This window comes from Felis catus, chromosome C1, assembly GCF_018350175.1.
Source record: "Felis catus isolate Fca126 chromosome C1, F.catus_Fca126_mat1.0, whole genome shotgun sequence".
In the NCBI taxonomy this organism is placed as follows: Eukaryota; Metazoa; Chordata; class Mammalia; order Carnivora; family Felidae; genus Felis; species Felis catus.
Window position 1 is genome coordinate 55281804 of NC_058375.1, and position 24310 is coordinate 55306113.

At 35.1% G+C, this 24310-nt stretch overlaps 1 protein-coding gene and 1 non-coding gene across 2 annotated transcripts in view; one reads left to right on the forward strand and one right to left on the reverse strand.

Moving 5' to 3' along the window:
• The window catches only part of DNAI4 (dynein axonemal intermediate chain 4), an 88419-nt gene that overhangs the window by 26633 nt on the left and 37476 nt on the right, over positions 1-24310 (reverse strand). Inside the window, 4 exon segments of the mRNA XM_003990166.5 lie at positions 1881-2089; positions 6249-6443; positions 14180-14335; positions 22741-22880. Coding sequence (XP_003990215.1) covers positions 1881-2089; positions 6249-6443; positions 14180-14335; positions 22741-22880 — 700 coding nt within the window.
• On the forward strand, positions 14047-14149 carry LOC111562117. Its single transcript, XR_002745164.1, has one exon. It is a non-coding gene; the product is annotated as a U6 spliceosomal RNA (small nuclear RNA).

Sequence of the window (24310 nt, forward strand, 5' to 3'; positions counted from 1 at the left end):
TCAATAAGTATTTGTAGAATGAATTAATAAATATAATAGATGCCATTTGTCATATTTTTTTAGCTTTGTTAACAATTATTTAAATTTAATCTCAATAACAATATATTAACTTTTAAAGTGCTGGTATATTCAGTTTCTAAAAATGATTCACCTGTCTTTATTACGCATTTATTATTGATTTATTGAGTATCACTTACCTTACATGGGGTTTCCAAATATAGTTTATAAAAACCAATCTGTACTAAAAGTATTTTATTTTATTAAAAATAATATACATAATTTAAATAACACATTACTTAGGTTTCTATAAGAATGATGATAGACTTTCTGTTTTTTTAAAAACCGTAACCACTAGCATATTTGCACATAGCACCTTATAAGGTGTGGCAGTAAAATAAAAAGGCTAATTTTTAAACTTACATTATACAATACAATCTTAATATACCAATTCATTTTGACCACTTTAAAAATACAATAAATATTTATTCCAAAGGTATTGTTATTACACAAAAGGGTTTTAGAATCCCTAATTGAGAATCATGTCTTCAGAAGCAGTTTATAAACTCAAGGAGAAAATAAGTCTCGTTACTCTGTAATCATCTCTCTTTTAAAGAAAACATACCATTCTCCAACTTGATGATTCATATAATTTGGCTCAAGATGATTTTTGGCAGTGCAGTAATTAAGAGCAAGAACTCTGGATTCAGATGTTAGAGTTTGAATTCTAGCTGTTTCACTTACTAGAGTTGTGTTACTCTGGGAATTTAAGACATGTGTAACTTTGGGCAAGTTATTTATCCTTTTTGTACTTCAGTTTTCTTATCAACATAATGGGGAAAATAGTACCTAACTCAGAGTTACCGTGTTAATACAAGTAAAATGCTTACAGTATCGCCTGGTACATAGTAAGTACTATTTAAGTATTTGCTGTTAAGCACTCTCAACAATAGCCAAATTATGGAAAGAGCCTAAATGTCCATCAACTGATGAATGGATAAAAAAATTGTGGTTTATATACACAATGGAGTACTACGTGGCAATGAGAAAGAATGAAATATGGCCCTTTGTAGCAACATGGATGGAACTGGAGAGTGTTATGCTAAGTGAAATAAGCCATACAGAGAAAGACAGATACCATATGTTTTCACTCTTATGTGGATCCTGAGAAACTTAACAGAAACTCATGGGGGAGGGGAAGGAGAAAAAAAAAAAGAGGTTTGAGTGGGAGAGAGCCAAAGCATAAGAGACTCTTAAAAACTGAGAACAAACTGAGGGTTGATGGGGGGTGGGAGGGAGGGGAGGGTGGGTGATGGGTATTGAGGAGGGCACCTTTTGGGATGAGCACTGGGTGTTGTATGGAAACCAATTTGACAATAAACTTCATAAAAAAAATAATAATAAATAAAAAAATAATTTAAAAAAATATTTGCTATTACTGGTAGTAATAATATTTTAAGAAATCTCAAAATTATCTTGTATATTTTCAGGGTCACTAGATTAAGTATATATTTCTGAATATGATTACTTTAAGAAGAATATTAATTTGGGTACATGAGCTTGATATATCTGAAAATAAATCAATTAGATGTTATCTTCTGGTTCACTTTTCAATATCTGATATGGATTCAGAGAATACTGTGTCCCAAGTACATCTCCTAAAATTAAAATGATGACATTTCATAGTAAAGGAGAAAAAATTATTTTGTAACTATTATCATTTTCTACTTTTTGACACATGAACTTGTTGTAGAGGTATGTTAAAAACTCCACTTTATGTCAAATAAAATCCCTTGCCTAATGTCTGAGAAAACAAACAACTAGTACTTGACAGTCACCCTTATACTCTAAAGACAGAATTGTTAAAATGTTCAATAACTTACAGGATTTGTTCTATTCCAGGCAAGGCTGCTCACATTAAGGCCTTTGGTTAAGTCACAGGAAAATGACCAAAGTCGTTCTAAATTGGCTGGTATTGTTGATTGTCCTGTACTTATTTCTATTTCTTCTTCCTCTTCCTTCTGACCCTCTTCCTCTGTCTTTTCAAGTTTTTCACCTTCTTGAAAGTCTTCAGGTTTTTCAGGTTCTGGTTCTAAAATTAAATCAAATGAAGAGATTCTTGTCCTCCATTCCTACAAGAGCCTTCCAAAGGGCCCAAACAGCATCTCTCTCTCTGAGACACTTAAAGCACCACTGGATCTGCTGGATGATATGGCCCAAGTGACAGGGCATTCTGAATGACTACCTGGGCCTCTTGTAGAATCTTCTGCTCTCCTGGGCTTACTCAAAGCTAGCATTTTTTTCAGATCACTTAGTGAATAAGCCAAAGTAGCACATCCAAATGAGGAATATGTTGTCACCAAAGAACAAAGAGGTCTACTAGGCATGGTACGTTTTTTGGTTATAAGAGTGGCCAGAAGAAACAACTTATCCTTAACCTTTGGAAATTTCACTGAGGTGGAAAGCCCCTGAAATTTTATCAGAGGTGGCTGGGAGGCTCAGTCGGTCAAGTGTCTGACTTCGGCTCAGGCCATGATCTCGCAGTCCATGAGTTTGAGCCCCGCATCAGGCTCTGTGTTGACAGCTCAGTCTGGAGCCTGCTTCAGATTCTGTATCTCACTCCCTCTTTGCCCCTCTCCTGCTCATGCTCTCTCTCTCAAAAATAAATAAACTTTGGGGCGCCTGGGTGGCGCAGTCGGTTAAGCGTCCGACTTCAGCCAGGTCACAATCTCGCGCTCCGTGAGTTCGAGCCCCGCGTCAGGCTCTGGGCTGATGGCTCAGAGCCTGGAGCCTGTTTCCGATTCTGTGTCTCCCTCTCTCTCTGCCCCTCCCCCGTTCATGCTCTGTCTCTCTCTGTCCCAAAAATAAATAAACATTGAAAAAAAAATCTTTCAAAAATAAATAAACTTTAAAAAATTAAAAAAAAATTTTTATCAGATTTATTTCTCACCCTCTGGGATGCAAATGTCTTACTAATAAGTCTACTTCTTATTCACCAGGTCTAATCAGCATAATGTCATCAATGTAATGGACCAGTGTGATATCTTGTTGAAGGAAAAATTCCCTGAAGACTAAATTAGGACATAAAACTAAAGAGCTGATATACCCCTATAGGACAGTGAGGGTGTATTGCTGGCCTGGCCAGCTGAAAGCAAATGGCTTCCAGTGGGTTTTATCAACAGGTACTGAAGAAAAAAGAAAGCATTTTCTGTGTCAATAGTCACATACCAGGTACCAGGTGGTATGTTAATTTGCACTGCCAAAGAAACATCTGGAACAGAAACTGCAATTGGAGTCACCACCTGGTTAAGTTTACAATAATCAACCATTATTCCCCAAGATCCTGCGTTTTCTATGCAAGCCAAACAGATGAGCTGAATGGGGGAGGTGATGGGAGTGAATACTTCTGCATCTTTCAAGCCCTCGATGGTAGCATTAATCTCTACAATCCCTCCAGAAACATAGTATTGCTTTGGTTTACTATTTTCATAGGTAGCGGAAGCTCTAGTGGCTTCTACTTATCCATTTCCTACCAGAATAGCCTCCATTACATAGGTCAAGGATCAAGTGTAGGGCTTCTGCCAGTTGCTAAATATTTCTATTCCAAAGTATACATTCTGGAACAGCGGAAATAACTACAAGATGAGTTAAGTTACCCACTGGACCCACTGTGAGATGGACCTGAGCTAAAATTCCATTGGTCACCTGACTCCTATAAGTCCTTTCCGGCTAACAAACCATAGTGATGTTTTGGGACTCATGAAGTTAGTATCTGTCCAGAGCTAGTGTCCAGTAATCCCTGAAATTTATGATTATTTCCTGTTCCCCACTACACAGTCACTCTTGGCAAAGGCTGTAGGTCCCTCTGGGGAAGGCTGAGAGAAATTTTAACAGTATACATTTTTGGTAGTGTAGTGAAATATTTTCTCAAAGAGACGCAGCCTCCCCTTTATCCAAGGAGTTCTAGGTCTGCAAATTGATTCAAGCCTAGAAATTGCTTAAAGGGCTATGACTTTTCTTTTGTAAAGAAAAGACTCTTCTGTTTATACAGATTAAGTAAGAATTTAGGAGGAGACTACATTTTATGGGCTGATTTATCTCCCCAAAATTCATATATCGGAAGGCCTAATCCCCAGTGCCTTAGAATGTAATGGGTTTGTAGACAAAGGCTTTAAAGAGGTGATTAAGTTAAAACAAGGCCACTATTCTGGGTCCTAATCAAATATGACTGCTATCCTTATAATAAGAGGACATTTAGATACACCGAGAGACACAGGGAAGGCACAAGCACAGATAAAAAAACCTAGTGACGAGACCGCAAGAAGGTAGTCATCTGCAAGCCTAAAAGAGAGGCCTCAGAGGAAACCCCAACTGTACTGACACCTTCAGCTCAGACTTCCAGTCTCCAGAACTATGGGGAAGTAAATTTCTGTTGTTCAAGCCACCCAGTTTGTGGTACTTTGTTATGGCAGTGCTAGCAAACCAATACAGCACCCACCTATTTCTCTTCTAAGGACATGATGATCAGCTAGCCAATGCCACGGATCTCTGTGAGTCAGACTGTTCTGATTACTGCTCTTTACCCTACAGTAACCATGCCCACCTTTTCATTGGTGATTAACTGCTGCCACTTATCCCCTGCCACTCAGAATCTAATTGTTTAAGGATCTCAGTTGACTAGCAGTAGTTCCCACTACAATTTCTGACCTACAGAGAAAAGTGAGCAAAGAATTCTTCAGGGATATTGGGGCACCCAGCCAATTTATTTTTCACAATTGTGCTAAAAGGTGTATTATCCGGATACTTCTATAGTGAATAAGCAGGTCATCATGATAAATCCACCCTAACATTCCAATGTCCCAAAGCCTTTGGATACCTTTCTCTATAGTGTAACAAAGCAGTTCTAACATTTCAACTTTATTTAGTGAAAACCACATTTTGTCATTCTGGGGCCAGGACTGAAGCCCCTGCCTCTGCCCCAGGCCAACATATGTACAAAACTGTAAATGCATTTTCTTTTCCTTATGAATTCTTTTAATAACATTTTCTTTTCTCTAGTTTATTTTATTGTAAGAATATAGTACATAATACATATAATATAAAAATGTGTGTTAATTGACTTTATGCTATAAGTAAGGCTTCTGGTCAATAGTAGTTTATTTGTAGTTAATTTGGGGGGAATCAAAAGTTATACTTGGAGTTTCGACTGTGCCAGGGTCATCACCCCTAAGCCCTGCCTTGTTCAAGGGTCAACCGTACTTACCATATGAACCCACTTATATGATATACCAAAACAGTCAATCTCTGGTGAGAAAAGTCAGGTTAATACCTGTTTATGGGGGGTAAGGTTTAACTGAAAAATAGCACAACGGAAATCTTAGGGTTTGTAATTTATTCTACAAAATGGGAAGATACTGAAGGTTTTTTAAGAGTTAAATGCCAGGGCGCCTGGGTGGCGCAGTCGGTTGAGCGTCTGACTTCAGCCAGGTCACGATCTCGCGGTCCGGGAGTTCGAGCCCCGCGTCAGGCTCTGGGCTGATGGCTCAGAGCCTGGAACCTGTTTCCAATTCTGTGTCTCCCTCTCTCTCTGCCCCTCCCCCGTTCATGCTCTGTCTCTCTCTGTCCCAAAAATAAAAAAATAAAAAAAAGTTGGAGAGAAAGAGTTAAATGCCATGTTCAAACTTGTGTATGGGATACATCAGCACACCAGGATAGTAAAGTGGAAAGAGAATTGGAATGAGATCAGGCCTTGGTTGAATGCCTAGCTTTGTCATAGACTCTAAACTTAGAAAGTTTCTGTACTCTTCATCTTCTTCGTTCAAAAATTGAAGGGTTGAATTCATTTCTAAAATCTTTCAAAATATTCTGTGAACATATGAGATGGGATTTGTAGCAATAAGAACAGGAAGAATGCCCCTGTAATAAAATTAGGGATAGATAATAAGCACCAGAACCTGGAAAGTGTCAATGGCAATGGAAAGGGGGTTAAATATGAGAAAACAATTCAGTACAAGGGCAAGGAAGAGAAAAGAGCCATGGAAGCTTTTGTAGATTTTAATCTAAGGGGTGACCACTTTTTTGTGCGCTCTGTAGTTTGAATTCTACTGTTATTTGGATGTTTAATGCTAAAAGGTATATAAATATGTCTTTTGATAAGTGATGATCCAGTCTGGAGGTTACATTTAAAAATGATAACGTCATTCAATTTTTTTGATTATTTGAGCTTGTCTAAATGTGATTTTTAAAAATACCTTTTAAAATAGGAAGCTGACGATAAGCTGCAAGTTTTGGTTGAAATATATTTTCCATTAGAACTCGTTCCATAAAAAATAAATCCTGGTGAAACTTGTCAGATTTCAATATTGTCTCTGAGTGGTCTACTTCATCATCACGGACTTTAGTCAAAATTACATTTTCTATATCCATTAAAGAACTAGCTTCACTATCTGTAAAATACAAACATGATGCAAAGATAAAACAATTTAAGTAGTATTAGATGATTCATGCAAAGGATTTTAAAATGACATTTTGTCATTACTGTTTGTTTTCCTCCAATATTCAACAACTTCAATAAACATTTATTGAATATCTTTTATCTACCAAGCACATGAAAAATATACACACATTATTTCATTTTGGAATTCTTAACCATTCAAAAATGCACTGTTTATCAGAAGATAAGCAATGATAACCTCATAGGTAATTTATATCTCTATACCTTGTTCTTCAAATTTAAACAAGATTATTAGTCTTCAGATGAAGGTCTGACTGGATTACTGTTTTGTAGAAATACCATACGATTATGTTAATTTTTTATTGATGCTACAACAAACTACCCAAAACTTAGTAGGTTAAAATCACACAAATTTATTATTTTAAGAGTTCAGTCAGTTAGAGGTCTGACCCAGGTCTCACTGGGATACAACCAAAAAGTTAAGAGGGTTATGTTTCTTTCTGGAGGCTCTAGAGAGACTTAATCTTTTTCAGCTTCTACAAGCCACCCAAAACCCTTCCTCCATCTTGAAAGACAACATCACTGCATCTCTCTGATCTTCTGTCATTACATCTCTCCATGACCACAGCTCAGAAAGGTCTCTACTTTTAAGTAGCCATATGATTAGATTGGGTTCTCTCATTCTACTAACAGAAACCACAACAAAGACTCTTGGCCACATTTCCCCTTCATTCTTTCTGCCTCCTGACCAACTCTGGTACTTCTCTGTGTAGCTCACAGTGTAGAATGTTCCTTCCTCTTGAGATTTGTGAATATAACAAGCTATCATTTCAATGGCAATAGTGTCCTGATCTGTTGGCCTTACCATGCCTAAATAATAATAAAGTTCACATTTAAAAAAAAAAATATTGTCTATTGGGATGCCTGGGTGGCCCAGTTGTTAAGCATCCAGCTCTTGATTTCAGCTTAGGTCATGACCTCATGGTTCATGGGTTCGAGCCCCATGTTGGGCCTTGCATTATCAGTGTAGATTCTCAATCTCTATTCTTCTCTTTCAGCCCCTCCCCTGCTCATGCTCTCTCTCTAAAATAAATAAACATTAAAAAAATTTTTTTGAATATTGTCTACAAGCCCAATTTAAATGTAAAGACACAGATAGATTAAAAAGATAGAATTAAAAAGATATGTTAATACTATCAAAAGAAGACAGAGTAGCTATATTTAATTTCAGACAAATTAGACTGTAGAACAAGGAAAATTATCAGCAATAAAGTGAAGCATTGCACAATAATAAAGAAATCAATTCTCCAAGAAGACACAGCAAGCCTAATCATTTATGCAGCAAAAAATCAAGACTACAAATCTGTAAGGCAAAAACTAATAAAATTGCAAGGAGAATTAGACACATCCACTATTATAATTGGAAACTTTTAACACTTTTTAAACAGAATACACACTATTCTCAAGTTCACTTGGAATGCTCACCAAGATAGAACACATTCTGGGGCGCAAAGCACACCTAAACAAATTTAAAAGAATAGAAATAATAAAAAATGTGCTCTCAGACAACAGTGGAATTAAACTAGAATTTAATAACAGAAGGATAGCTGGATAATCCCAAAATATTTGGAAATTTAAAAAACATATATAAATAAAAAATAGGTCAAAGAAGAAGTTCCAAATAAAATTTTAAATTTTTTATATATTTGAACTAAATTAAAATAAAACTAAAACTTATCAAAACTTGTGAAATGCAGCAAAAAGAATGCTTGAGGGAAATTTATAGCATTGAATGCATATACTAAAAAGAAGAAAATCTAAAAATTAGTAATCTAAGCTTCCATCTCAGGGCACTAGAGTAAGGAGAGCAACATAAGCCTAAAGTAAGCAGGAAACAAATATATATATAAAGTATATAATATATGATATATATTAAATATGTAATAAATATATATTAATATATATATTAAAGCATAAATCAATAAAATTGAAAACAGGAAATCATCAGAATCAATGAAATTAAAAGTTATTTCTTTGAAAATATCAATAAAATTCATAATCATCAGCCAGGCTAAAACATCTAAATGGTCAGTATGAGCAACAGCAAAGGTGTCATCACTACTGATCCAATAGCCCAAAAGAATAATAAATACTGTAAATAACTTTTATGTCCACAGATTTGATAACTTAGATGAAACGGAGCAATTCCTTGAAAGACATAAACTGCCAAAACTCACACAAAGAGAAATAGGTAATCTGAATAGGCCTCTATCTGTAAAGAAATTGAATAGACAATTAATAACTTTTCTAAATAGAAAGCATCAGGCCCAGATGGTTTTACTGGTGAATTATATCAAACATTTAAGGATGTTTATACAATCAGAAAATAAGTAGAGAGAACACTTCCCAATTCATTTTGTTAGACTGACATTATTCTAATATGAATACCAGATGAAAACATTACAAGAAAAGGAGAATTACAGAAAAATATTGTTTATGAAAGCAACACAAAGATCCTCCAACAAAATATTAGCAAATCAAATCTAATAGTGTACATGAAGACTTATACGACAAAGTGGGGCAGGTATGCAAAGCTAGTGCAACACTTAAAAACCAATCAATATAATTCACCAGATCCACAAGCTAAAGAAGAAAAATCACATTTGATTCAGAAAAATCTTTTGACAAATTCAACAGTCATTTATGATTAAAAAAAAAAAAACCCAGGAGAATAAGAACAGATGTGAATTTCCTCAACTTGATTTTTAAAAAACCTATGAAAAACCTACAATGAACATCATATTTAATGGTGAAAACCCAAAAATTTCCCCACTAAGGTAAGAAACAAGGCTAGCATATTCCTTATCATCACCTTTATCCAACATCATACTAGAAGTCCTAGTCCTACAATAAGTCAGGGAAGAGAAATAAAAATTATACAAATTTGAAAGGAAAAAAACACTTTGTAGATGACATGAATATTTGTGTAGAAAATCCTCATAAATTGTGAAAAAATATAAAATTCTCCAATTATAATAAAAATTAGAGCAAGTTTGCAGTAAACACCATTAATATACAAAAATCAATGGCTTACCTATAAACCAGTGATGAACAACTGAGAACTGAAATAGGGGCACCTGGGTGGCTCAGTCAGTTAAGTGTCCGACTCTTGGTTTCAGCTCAGGTCATGATCTCACAGTTCATGAATTCAAGCCCCACATCAGCCTCTGTGCTGACAGTGTGGAGTCTGCCTGGGATTCTCTCTCTCCCCCTCTCTCTCTGCCCCTCTTACATGCTCTCTCTCTCTCTCAATCAATCAATCAATAAACTTACAAAAAAGAAAATTGAAATAAAAACCATAATACTATTTATATTGGCACTAAAAAGTTAAATGCTTAAGTTATAAATCTAACAAAATACATACAAGATCTACATGAGGAAATTACAAAACTCTGATGAAAGAAATCAAAGAAGATCCAAACAAATTTTCAAGGATAGGAAGTCTCCATATTGTTAAAATGCCAATGTTTTATAATTTGATCTATAGCTTCAGTGCAATCCCAGTCAAAAAATCCCACCAAGTTATTTTATTGACATTGACAAACTGATTCTCAAGTTTTTATGGAGAGGCAAAAGAACAAGAATAGCTAACATGATGCTGAAGAAGAATAAGACTGACACTACCCAATTTTAAGAATTACTATAGAACTACAGTTAATCAAGGCAATGGGATATTGGTGAAAGAATAGATAAATTGATCAGTGTAACAGAATAGAGCTCAGAAACAGACCCACACAAATACATTCAACAGATATTTGACAAAGGAGCAAGAAAACTCAAGGGAGTCTTCAACAAATGAACAATTGGTCACCCATATGTTTAAAAAATGTAAACACAGAATTTATGCCTTTCACAAAAATTAACTGAAATGAACCTCAATATAAAATACAAAACTAGGGGCGCCTGGGTGGCTCAATAGGTTGGGCGTCCGACTTCAGCTCAGGTCATGATCTCGCGGTCCGTGAGTTGGAGCCCCGTGTTGGGCTCTGTGCTGACCGCTCAGAGCCTGGAGCCTGTTTCAGATTCTGTGTCTCCCTCTCTCTCTGACCCTCCCCCATTCATGCTCTGTCTCTCTCTGTCTCAAAAATAAATAAACGTTAAAAAAAAATAAAATAAAATACAAAACTATACATTTTTCTGAGACAACACAGAAAATCCAGGTGACCTTGGGTTTGGTGATAAATCTTTGGATACAATACCAAAAGCACAATTTGAAAAAGAAAAAAAAATGTTAAATTGAACTTTATTAAATTAAAGGATTAAATATGAAGGATCAAGAAAATGAAGAGACAAGCCTCAAAATGGGAGAAAATTTTGCAGAATACTTACCTGATAAAGGACTTAGTTTATCATAATTAATAAAATACAACAATAAGAAACAGTCCCATTTAAAAAATAACATAAAATTCAATTAGACCCTTCACCAAAGAAGATATAAATCTACCAATAAATATATGAAAAACTGTTCAACATCACATGTCATTAGGGAATTGCAAATTAAAACAATAATGAGATGGGGCGCCTAGGTGGCTCAGTCAGTTAAGTCTCTGACTCTTGATTTTCGCTCATGTTATGATCCCACCATTAGTGAGACTGAGCCCCATGTTAGGCTCTGCACTATTAGTACAGTGCCTGCTTGGGATTCTCTCTCTCCCTCTCTGATTCTCCTCTACTGGTATGTTCTCTCTCTCTCTCTTTCTCTCTCTCAAAATAAATAAACATTAAAAGAAACAATAATGAGATACCACTACACATTTATTAGAACAGCTAAAAAGTTTTAAAAATAAATAGTATCAGGGGCACCTGGGTGGCTCAGTCGGTGAAGTGTCCAACTTTGGCTCAGGTCATGATCTTATGGTTCATGGGTTTGAGCCCCACATCGGGCTCTGTGCTGATAGCTCAGAGCCTGGAGCCTGCTTCCGATTCTGTGTCTCCCTCTCTCTGCCCCTCCCCTGTTCATTCTCTCTCTCTCTCTCTCTCTCTCTCTCTCTCTCAAAAATAAACATTTAAAGAAATTTTTTTAAAGTAAACAGTATCAAATACTGATAAAATGAGGAGCAACAGAAGCATTCACTTGCGTTGCTGGTGGTAATACAAAATGGTACAACCACTTTGGAAAACAGTTTCATAGTTTCTTAAGAGTCTTAAGCATACCCTTTTACTATATGACCCAGCAACCATACTCCTAGGTATTTACCCAAATGAGGTGAAAAGTTATGTCCACACAAAAACCTACACAGGAATGTTCATAGCAGCTTTGTTCACAGTCACCAAAAACTAGAAGCAATAAAGAAATCCTTCGATAAATAAATAAACAAACACATTGTGGTACATCCATATAATTTAATATTTTCTAGTGAAAAATAAATGAGCTGTCAAGTCATGAGTCGGCACACAGGAACCTTAAATGTATATTGTTTAGTGAAAGAAGCTAGTGTGAAAAAGCTACATATTGTATGATTGCAACTATATGACATTTTGGAAAAGACAAAACTATAGACAAAATAAAAAGATCAGCGATGGTCAGAGGAATGGAGAAGGAATGATGAGTAGGTGGAGCACAGGGGATATTTAGGTCAATGAAACTATTCTATATGAAACTGTAATGACTGATACATATTGCATTTGACAAAACTCATAGAACTGTACAACACAAGGAGTGAACCTTGATGTAAATTATGGATTTCAGTTAATAATAATGTATCAATATTGATTCATCAATTGTAACAAACATACCACACTATTGCCAGATGTTAGGAATAGGGGAAACTGCACCAAGGGCTGGGGGAGGGATGAAGGAAGAAATTACAAGGATCTCTCAGTACTCTCTACTCACTTTTTCTCTAACTCTAAACCTGTGCTTCAAATGTCTATTACGTTTTCAAAATCTAAAGCTCTCTTAAAAAAAAAAAATGGGGCGCCTTGGTGGATCGGTCAGTTAAGCGTCTGACTTCAGCTCAGGTCATGATCTGGCAGTCCATGAGTTAGAGCCCCACATCAGGGCTCTGTGCTGACAGCTCAGAGTCTGGAACCTGCTTCAGATTCTGTGTCACCCTCTCTCTCTGCCCCTCTTCTGCTCATGCTCTGTCTCTCTCTCTCTCTCTCAAAAATAAACATTAAAAAAAAATTTTTTTTAAAGAGCCCATGAGAGAAAATAATTTCTCCTTGTGAACTGAGCTAGGGTCTTACACATTCAAAAATGAAAATCATGGCCCTTTTTCCCTCAAACGTAATGGCTAACATACAACCTGTACATTCAAAGTTTAAATAGAATAGAAACACTTCTTAAACCAAATATGGGCCATATTTAACTTTTTTTCTATGTATTTGCATTATAAAATCTCAGAGGCAAAAGGGACTTTAGAGGTGATCTAATAATGCTACGAGTTTTTATCTGACTCTCCTTTACACACTCAATAAATCCGATCATTTACCTCTGCTGCCTATCTTTTTCTATTTTTTATGTTTTCCCTTTTCCTACTTATGGTCTCCCCTGTCCCCTTAATTGGCCATAATGCTAAACTAGAGTATACTTTTATTTTGTATTATAGTTCTTGAATATTGTTCTATTATTCCTTTTTGCTTTTTAAAACACACCCATATACACAAGAAATAAAAGACCCACAAATTGAGACATTTTTCTTTTAGGACCTTCCACTTACACTTTTTTTGTGTGTCAATGGCCTTAATAGAGGTGGAGTACGTATATCCAATTTTGAAGTCCCAATGTAATTTTTCAGCCTAAGATTGATGTTTTTCTTAGCAATTTTTCGTAGGAAAAATTTTAGCTTCTAAAAGCAAAACTACTGGGGCGCCTGGGTGGTGCAATCGGTTAAGCGTCTGACTTCAGCCAGGTCACGATCTCGCGGTCCGGGAGTTCGAGCCCCGCGTCGGGCTCTGGGCTGATGGCTCAGAGCCTGGAGCCTGTTTCCAATTCTGTGTCTCCCTCTCTCTCTGCCCCTCCCTTGTTCATGCTCTGTCTCTCTCTGTCCCAAAAATAAATAAACGTTGAAAATAAAATAAAATAAATAAAATAAAATAAAATAAAATAAAATAAAATAAAAGCAAAACTACTATATGGACATTAACATTTAAGCAACAAACAACGTTTCTTTAGTGCTAACTAATAATTCATTCTTCCCCTTCATTGTTCTCTGGGAAAATAAAATGGTCTTCATTGTAAACAACTTTCAGTAAAACATGGCTATAGTCTACATGACTAGATAATTTAAATATAATTTTAAAAACCAAAAGAATATTGGTGACATATTTAACATATGTCATAACATATATGAAAGAGAGCTTAAGAGCGAGTAAGCAACAGAGAAAGATAGACTCTTTGAAGCTCTTGACAGGTATCCAAGAAAAATTAAATTTTTCAGTTCAGAGTCCAAGATGATGTGAAAGACTAACAATGCTATTTCTGAATAAAAGTTGTATTTTTCACGTTTCACCAGAAATGAAGTATTGTGACTGCCAAGAAAGAATTTACTTACAATGACATGTGAAAACGTCACTTTTTAAAAACTGAGATAGTGCTTGCTGAGGCAGCACGTACAGTAATGTTAGAATGATACAGAGAAGACTAGCATCTTGTGCAAAGATGACACACACATTCACGACACATCCCATTAAAAAAAAAAAAAACTGAAATAAATGAAACCTTACCTTTTTCTGTAGTACTCCCTGGCACTCTTTGCTCTCGATCTTTAGAAGGTACATTTGCTTTACCACATGAATCAAGGATAGATTGTTTTGCTGGTAAAGATGAAAGCTCCATAGCAATATAAGAATCATGCAAATCCCAAGCAGTGGACATTATACCTAAGTAAAGAGATAGGTAAAAATTAGTTTCAACCAAGTTCTAATAGTTTAGGTTATACACAACTAGTTATAGAAAAATCTCTCCGTGTTTTAATGATAACTCCAAGTTATCCTCACCATCCTTTTTGATACCCTCGCCTTTCTCCCTTCCATCCCAAGCTGATGCAGCAGAATCCCATCAGTCTGTCGCTATAGGTCTTGCTTAATATGGACCTGGACAACCGTGTCATAATAAGCATTTAGCATTCTTTCACTTCTGGTTAATATGTTTATATTCTGTAGAACTTTTAATTTATAATAATAAAATCCCATTTTTAGCACATAACATCTCCTATATACTTAATGTGAAAAGATTATACTTGCTGGGAAAATGTAGATTCTGTTCCCAAGAAATTTGTAAAGTAGTAGGGTTGTTATCTTCTCTTTCAAAAATTTGTGTTTACATTATATTTGTTCATGTGAGCAAATATAACAACAGTCTCCAAGCAAAAATTGGCAATATTATTTATCTCCAAATAAAAAAAAGAATTCCAACCCCTTTCATTATTGATATAACAAAGAAAGGCTCATGTAGCAATTATTTTATCAGTGACCATATTCCTAAGGCTAAACTTGCTAAATTTTTAAAGTCCAGTGATTTACTAAAGAATTATTTTCCCTAAAAATCAAAACAAGATCTGGATATAATAAATGCAACCACCTCATTGTTAAAACTTTTATGTTCATGATACAAAATGAAGGAGCTCTGGTATTTCAAAATGTTTTCAATCAGCAAGAATATTAACTCACATTTCATAGTAACATTTCTATTTTATTAAACCTAGTTATATTTAACAAAGTTATACACAGAATACCTAGCTTATTTCGCTAATTGAAAAGGGTACAATTTCCATGTTCATAAAGTAAAATACCATAGGAGGTAATTGTGTCTTTCTATGTTGAACTACTTAAACTTTTTTCTTCCTTTAACTGAAAGTTTAGTAATTTGAGTAAATAGGAATATACTGTTATGTGATCACTAATAATTGCTACATAAATAAAGGTACATGTTATAAATTACATGAGCAATATAAAATGTTAGGGTGATTTAAAGTTTTTTCTTATTTGAGAATAACAAATAACATGGGTAATTTTAGTTTGGGTACCATCATGACATTTGTACATTTGAATAAATTAACCTAAGAAGTAAAAAAATCTCAAACCACATGCCATAATAACATGTACAAAATAAAACAATAAATAATGAATGTTTTTTTGTTTTTTGTTTGTTTAAGTTTTTATTTAAACTCAAGATAGTTAACATACAGTGTAATATTAGCTTCAGGTATACAATTTAGTAATTCAACACTTCCCTGCAACACCTTGTGCTCATCACAAAAGGTGCATTCTTTAATCCCCAACCTTAATCACCTACTTAACCCATCCCCCTACCCAACTCCCCTCTGATGACAATCAGTTTGCTCTCTACAGTTAAGAGTCTGTTTCTTGAAGAAAAAGAAAAAAAGCATGATTGTGACTTCCCAATTTTATACTGTTTTTTATACTAAAGAAAGTTTTAACTAATATCAGAAAAAAAGCATTCCTAACTATATCTGTGTTTTGAGCGTTTCTGAGTCCAGAATATGCCGAAACAGTTTTTACCCATTTTAAAATATTGTTTCTCTCTATTAGTTTAACTCAGACTATAAAAGAATAGCAATTAGCCATATAACATTTGCAGAAAAATAATTTTATATTTTAGCTGAGTAAAAAGATATGCTTACTGTGAAAAAAGAAAAGAAAAATATGACTTATATTTCCATCACCCAAAGATAATAACTGCTAACATTTTGGTCTATGTCCTTCCAGAGTCACATATGAACAAATAGATATGTGTAATTTTTATAATAGAAATGAGCTCTTATCATGCTTTTTAAAAAAATTTTTTTAGAGAGAGAATGCATGTGCAAGTGGGTGGAGAGGGGCAGAGGGAAAGAAAGAATCTTAAGCAGGCTCCATATTCAGTGCAGAGCCTGACCTGGGTCTCAATCCCACGACTCCAGGATCATGACCTGAGCCAAAATAAAGAATGGGATACTCAACCGACTGAGCCACCCAAGAGCCCCTACACATGTTTTTATAAAAGACATTATTGTAGTATAATATCCATAGAAAACAAGCTGGTTTTATGAAATCTGCAAAGATTTATTGAATTATACACTTATTGAATTATCTATTTATTCGAAATGCCACTTTTATAACAAACTACTATATGTATACTGTCAGGTGGAAACTTTTCCTTCACTCTCTGTGAATCTTTACAGAGGGAACTTCAGCTAAATTAACACCTTGACCTCACTATAACCCTCATTCGCTCACTGCGGAGAAAAGTGACTAATCCTATAGGACAGTTTAGAAGGCATTGTGCTTAGCCACTTCCAGATTCTTTTGTTAGGTCTGTTCAATGGCAGAAAGCATGCTTCCTGGTCTGGTCTCACCCCTAAAAAAGAAGGTCTGTGCTGGTCTAGCTGTGCTAATTACTACTGGTAAGATCTATTCTGAAAGGAAGAAATGCCAATTCCACTTAGCTGCAGATTTAAGACTACATTTTTTCAATTAACTTTATCAGTAATAAAGCTAATATTTGACTTCCATCTCTCTGACTCCCGAATCTCTTTCAATTTCATCCCAAATCAGGCAAGGAAGACATATTCTTTTTTTACTGATCCATAAGACTTTAATATTTAATTGGTCTGCACTGAAATTTTTGAATATGGACTATCATTATTTTTAACTAAACTTTTCTATGAAATACTATCATTCATAGAAGAGTGTATAACACTTATATGTGTAAAGAATTACTACCATGTACTCACTAGCCAGGATAAGAAATAGAACATCTCCAGGTGATTAGAAGCCTCCTAGACACTCTTCTATCATAGCCCACCTCCTTCTAGCTACCTCAAACAGAAGCACATCCACTTTTCCTAACTTTTGGAATGGTCATACTCTTGCTTTGCTTTAAAAGGTTTCTCTCCTGTGGTAGATGCTGTTAGTGTCCTGCCCGTATCTGTTATGCATTACCTCTTACTGGCCAATCTCCAACTGCCAGCACCTATATTGTTTTGCTTGGGGCCATCTTTGGCCACTAGGGCCACTTTGATGTGCACAAATCAGGCCAGAAGTACCAAGGAACTAACAAGCCCATCAGCCTTCAAACAATGATTTAGAAAGTTGGAGCATGATAAGATAACTCTGGCTCCCAGATTCTCTAGCAGTATTGAACTCGTTACCCAAAGAGGTAATTTGTTAGATCACATAACCTTTGTTGGCTGCCTACCCTTTCTTGTTTCACTTACTCCCCTACCAGTGTTTCTTAGGATTACCTCCAAAATAAACTATGTGCACTCAGATTCTTTCTGCAGAGGTTTCTTCTTAGAAAACCTCAGGTAAGGCTCTCTGATATATGTATACCTACACAATATATACTCTAGTTTTAAAAACTGAATAGCAAACACTATCACAGATGAATAAAAAGAGAACAAAATCACTACTATTAGAGGAGGACTACTAAAGGAGGACTCTCAGGAGAAGATCATCAGAACAGTCTGGGTCACATTCTGACTTCAGCTTCCCTGAGAGTTTACAAGAGCCACTTATGAAGAAATCACATGGTGAGATCATGAATGTGTCCTTGGAAACACAGAACTTAATCTTCAGAGGGCACCTGACAAGCTGGGCATCGAATATCCAATGAAAGTACGGTTAGGTAAGTGGGATGTTCTATATTTTCTGTTCATCATGTCTTCTCTGCAGCAGTCAGGGCAAAACAGAACATGTCTGGGCAGGGAAGGATTTCTAGGAATGTGTCCATTTCATTTAGCTATTTAATTTATTGGCATACAAATGTTCATTTTTTAATAATCTATTTTATTTCTGTAATGTCCTCACTTCCACTTTTCATTTTAGTAATTTGAATCTTCTCTTATTTTTCTTTAGTCAATCTAACTAAAGGTTTGTCAGTTTTGTTGATCTTTTCAAAGTACCAACTTTTAGTTTCATTAGTTTTTCTCTATGTCCACTCTAATCTTTAGTATTTCCTTCCTTATGCTGGCTTTTGGTTTAGTTTTATCTTATCTCATTCTGAATGTGTAAAGTTAGATTATTGATTTGAGATTTTAATTATTTTTTTTATTGAAGTATAGTTGACACATAATGTTACATTAGTTTCAGGTGGGGATCTTCTTTTTTAAATGTATCTGCAGCTGTAAATTTCTCTCTAAGCACTACTTTCACTATATACGTTTTGTTATGTTTTATTTTCATTTTCATTCATCTCATCTCAATTTTTTTTCTAATTTCCCTTGTGCTTTCATCTCTGATGCACTGGTTGCTTAAAAGTGTGTTGTTTGGGGTGCCTGGATGGCTCAGTTGGTTAAGTGTCCCACTTCGGTTCAGGTCACGATCTTGTGATTTGTGAGTTTGAGCCCCACATCCGGCTCTGTGCTGAGAGCTTACAGCTTGGGGCCTGCTTCAGATTCTGTCTTCCTCTCTCTCTGCCCCTCCCCTCTCCCCCACCCTCTCTTTCTCTCTCAAAAATAAACATTAAAAAAATCATTTAAAAGTGTGTTGTTTAATTTCCAAATATTTTTAAATTTCCCAGTTTTCCTTTTGTTATAGGGTTTTAATGTCATTAAGTGTGGTCAGAAAAGATATTGACTTAAAAATTTTTATTACCTCTTGTTTATTACCTAACATAATGGTGTATCTTGGAGAGTTTTCCATGTGAACTTGAGAAAAAAATGTGTTTTCTGATGTTTAGGGATGGTGTATATGTCTGTTATGCCTAGTTTATATTATTATTCAAGTCCTCTATTTTCTTTCTCATTGATAATCTCTCTGGTTGTTCTGCCCATTATTGAAAGTGGGGTACTAAAGTCCCAACTCTTACTGTAGAACTTCCTATTTTCTCCCTTCAATCCTATCAATTTTTGCTTCATATAGTTGGAGGCTCTCTTGTTGAGTACATATGGGTTTATAATTGTTATATCTTGTTTATGGATTGAATTTTTTATCAGTATATAATGCTGCTTGGCTCCTGTAATAATTTTATATAAAGTCTACTATGTCTGATATTAGTAAAGCCCTCTCAGCTTTTTTTGGTTGCTATTTACATCCTTTCACCTTACATATTTTTGTCTGTGGCTCTAAAGTGAGTTTCTTATTAGACAGCATATACTTGGATCATGTTTAGTTTTTGTTTTTTAACCCATCCTACCAATATCTGCCTTTTAATTGGAGAATTTAACCTACTTATTTAAAACAATTACTATTCAGGAAGGATTTCTTCCATTTTTGTCTTCTTTATGTCTTATGTGTTTGTTCCTCAATTCTTTCATTACTGCCTTCTTTTGTGTTTACTTGATTTTTTAATGGTGTTCTGCTTTGATTCCTATCTAATTTTCTTTTTTGTAATTTTTGAGTTATTTTCTTGGTGGTTGCCTTGCAGATTACAATTAATTTCTTAAAATTTTAACCATCTATTTTGAATTAATACTACCTTACTTCAATAGTATACAAGAACTCCTATACAGCTCCATCACACCCACTTTGTGTTGATGTTGTCACAAATTACATCTTTATATACTGTGTGTCCATTTGTATAGTTTTATAATTATTGTTTTATGCATTTATTTTAAATTATATTGCAAAAATCGTGGAGATACAAACCAAAATTATAATGCTGACTTTTGTATTTACCTATGTAGTTACCTTTCCAGTGCTCTTCATTTCTTCATATGACTTCAAGTTATCGTCTGGTGTCCTTTCATTTCTGCCTGAAGGAGTCCCTTTAGCATTTCTTATAAGGCAATTCTACTAATGCTAAATTGTCTTGGCTTTTGTTACCTGGGAATGTCTTATTGTCTCCTTCATGGGAAAGTATTTCATCTTAATTATTTAATTTCTCCCTCATGAGGATTATTTGAAGGATATAGAATTCTTGGTTGACAGTTTTCTCTTTCATCTCTTTAAGTATGGCATCCCACTGACTTCTGAACTCCATGGTTTCTGAGAAATTGGGTGTAATCTTATTGAGGATCCCCTGTACATGAAAAGAGTCACTTTTTTTTTTTTTTTTTTTTTTTTGCTGTTTTCAAGATTCTCTTTCAACACTTAATTATAATGTGTCTGAATGTGGATCTCTTTGTTTATCTTTTTGGGAGTTTGCTGAGCTTCTCAGATACGCAGATTCATGACTTTTATCAAATTTGGGAAGTTTTTTGGCCATTATTTCTTCAAATATTTTGTGTTCCCCTTATCTCTTTTTTTCTCCTATCATTCTGAAATTCCCTTTCTGTGTATATTGGTATGCTTGGTGGAGCCCCATAGGTCCTTCAGGCTGTGTTCAGTTTTCTTTATTCTTTTTTCTTTCTTCTCCTCAGACTAGATCATTTCAATTGACATGTCTTTAAGAATTGCAGATTCTTTCTTCTGCCTGCTCAAATCTGCCACGGATAACTCTAGTATTTCCATTTCAGTTATTGTACTTTTAATCTCCAGAATTTATGTTTGGTTTCTTTTTATAATTCCTGTCCCTTTATTCATATTCTTTTTTTTTTCCATACACCATTCTTGTTTGCTTTAGCTCTTTGCCCATAGTTTCCTTTAGCTTTATCAGAACGTTTGATACAATTGATCTAAAGTCTTTGGCTAATAAATACAATGTCTGTACTTCCACAGGGAGAGTTTCAGTTAATTTATTCTTCAAATGGGCCATATTTTCTTATTTCTTTCTATCCTTTGTAATTTTTTTTGAGAACTGAACACTTTGAATATAATAATGTGGTAACTCTGGAAATCAGATTCTTCTTGCTCCTTGGAGTTTGTTTTGTAGTTTGCTGTGAGTACTTGTTGTTTGTTTGCTTAGTGATGTTTCTAAACTATTTTTATAAAGTCTGTATTCTTTGTCATGTATCATCGCAGAAGCTTTTGGTCAGCAAGTGTCATGACAGAGATCTTGAATATCTGAATTCCTCCACCCTCCCCGACCGGTCCATCAGAAAAAAACAAGACAGAAAAGAAAAAGAAAAGAAACAGACAAACAAAGGATAAAAAACCTCTCTGGGTCTTTGTAGAGTGGGTCAATGTTAAGGTATTCCTTTAATGCTTAACCAGGCTGTTTACATCTATGCCTTAGCCTTCACTTCCTGCCTGTACTAAGCCTGAGATCAGCCAAAGGGGAAAGCTTAGGATCTTTTCAAGTCTTTCCTGAGCTTTCATCTTGTCCTAGGCATGCACATGACTTTCTAAATTTCCCTATATATACAAGCCTTTTTTAATATCTTAATTTCCCAAAGATCTCCCTCCCTAGCGTTTTCTCTCAGGCTTATAGTGTGTTTCTTGTTTGACTCCATTGTATTCTTTTGCCTCTAAGAGAGATGAGTTGTTCATTTACTTTGCAATATTTGTTGAGAATGCAATATGCACAGCTGCTTTACCACCTGTGTGTCCTTAGTTAAAAAACAAAACAAAACAAAAACAAGTGCTCTGGGTCAGTCCTTCAGGTATTCCCAGGCAGGTTAAAACAAAGAAGCCAAATCCTTTGAGAGTAAGGTCTGCTCTGCTTCTCTGGAACCAGAGGCCAGGGTCTCAAACTGGGAAGGCAGGCTGTTGCCTTTAAGACCATCACCACACTGAGAAGGGGAGTAGGGAGAGTGAGTAAGAATGCCACAAAACTTTCCTACTAATTATAAGTTACCCTAGCTTATAATTTTGCTGAATAACAAAAGCCATTAAAATTAATAACTTTTACCTAATTACCTTTCTGGCCCTACCTCACAGAATTTTTGGCTATGCAGGGTTATGAATTTATGAACATTGAGAGACAGTAAGTGTAGTACAGAGCACAGGTTCTAGAACCAGACTGTCTGAGGGTATTACTGTGTGCCATACTAGCTGAGTGAAGTTGGTCAAGTTAGCTAACTTCTCTTTGCTTGTTTCTGCCTCCAAAAATGGAGAGTAACAATAGTACCTACCTCATTGTGTTGTTGTGAGAATTAAACCAGTTAATAAATGTGGAAGGCCTAGAATAGTGTCTGGCACATTTTAAATGTTATTAGTTATGGTTAAGCAATCAGTTTCTCTAAATGTTTCATAAACATTTGAAGAGTACAAAATTCTATAATAGAGTTTCTATAAATATCAAAATTATAATTATGTTATCTAAATCATCTATATTTATATTTATTACTCATTATTTGTCAAGTTCTAAAAGCTATAGATTACAGGACCTAGCTGCTATTGTGATTTGACCAAAGTATTTCTATCTTTACTTCATATATTTCAACATGTATTTGTTAACTGACAGACTCAAAGAATGTATATTAAAATATGTACTTTATCAAGCAGAATGAAATATAAATTACCTTTGTCTTCTTTTACGATTTTGTCACACTGAACATCTTTATTCTTTGGTGCTCCATTAATAGTCTGCATCATCCTTTCAGCATATAAATCATTGCCTAATCTATTTCTACAAAGGGTCTCATAATTCTTGTTTCTCCGCCTATAAAAAATAAAGTATATTCAACTCATTAATAAAAATTATTGCCACGGATATTATCTCTTTATATTATGCCTTCTCTTTAAAATTACTTTCTTTAATGTGGATTTCACCAAATGTGAAGTGAGAGTTCAAAAAACTCCTTAGGAAAAGACTGCACTTGGAGCGCCTGGGTGGCTCAGTCAGTTAGCATCCGACTTCAGCTCAGGTCACGATCTCGTGGTTCATGAGTTTGAGCCCCCGTCGGGCCCTGTGCGACAGTCCAGAGCCTGGAGCCTGTTTCAGATTCTGTGTCTCCTTCTCTCTCTGCCCCTCCCCCCACGTGTGCTCTGTCCCTCTCTCTCAAAAATAAACATGACAAAGAAAAGAAAAGACTGCACGAAACTACCTCCAAAAGACTCTACTTACTATACCTCCCAGCATCGTTACTACTTTCAGTGCCCAACGACATACTGGCACTATCTTCACACAGTTTTTATGAACTCTGCTATAAACACTGAAAGCTATAAATTTCCTTCAGAGTACTACATTTGTGCCATCCTGTAGGTATGTGCTATTTTAATAATTATTTACTTCTGAGTATTTCTTAAATTCCAATTATGATTTCTTCTTTGGTTCATAAGGAATTTAGAAAATGTGCTTTTTAACCTCCAAATGTGTATCTGAATGTGTGTCTGTGTTTTAATTGAGATTTGTTATTAATTTTTAACTTAATTCTATTTGTGGTCAGAGAATTGAGTTTGTATGATACTATTTCTTTGGAATTTTTGAAACCTTGTTTCATGGTCTTGTGCATGAATGATTTTTAAAAATAATTGGTGTGTGCTTGAAGAGTGTGTATTCTCTATTGAATGCAGAGTTTTATATGTGATCATTAAATTATGTCTTTGGTTCAAATTTTCTATATCTATGTGAATTTTATATCTGGTTGACATACAGTAATTAAGAGAAGCAAGTTTAACACACCTACTTATACTTAACAAGTTTCTAATTTTTGCTTCATATACGTTGAGGTTATTGTATTAGGAGTATTCAAGATTAAAATTATTATACCTTCCTATCATTATAAAGTGATCTTCTTTGTCCCTAGTAATGCTGTTGGTTTAATTATTTCTCTGTAGATGATTTTTTTTTCTTTTTTCCTTCTGTTTTTAAAATCTTCTTTTGGGGGTGCCTGGGTGGCTCAGTCAGTTAAGCATCCAACTTTAGCTCAGGTCATGATCTTACGGTTTGCAGGTTTGGAGTCCTGCATCGGGATCTCTGCCGTCAGCAGGGAACCCACTTTGGATCCTCTGTCCCCCTCTCTCTTTCTCTGCCTCTCCCCTACTTGCTCTCTCTCCATCTCAAAATAAATAAACACTGATAAAAAAAATAAAAAGTAAAATCTTTGTTTAGTATTTGGTATTCTGGAGTATCAATATAATGCACCAAGT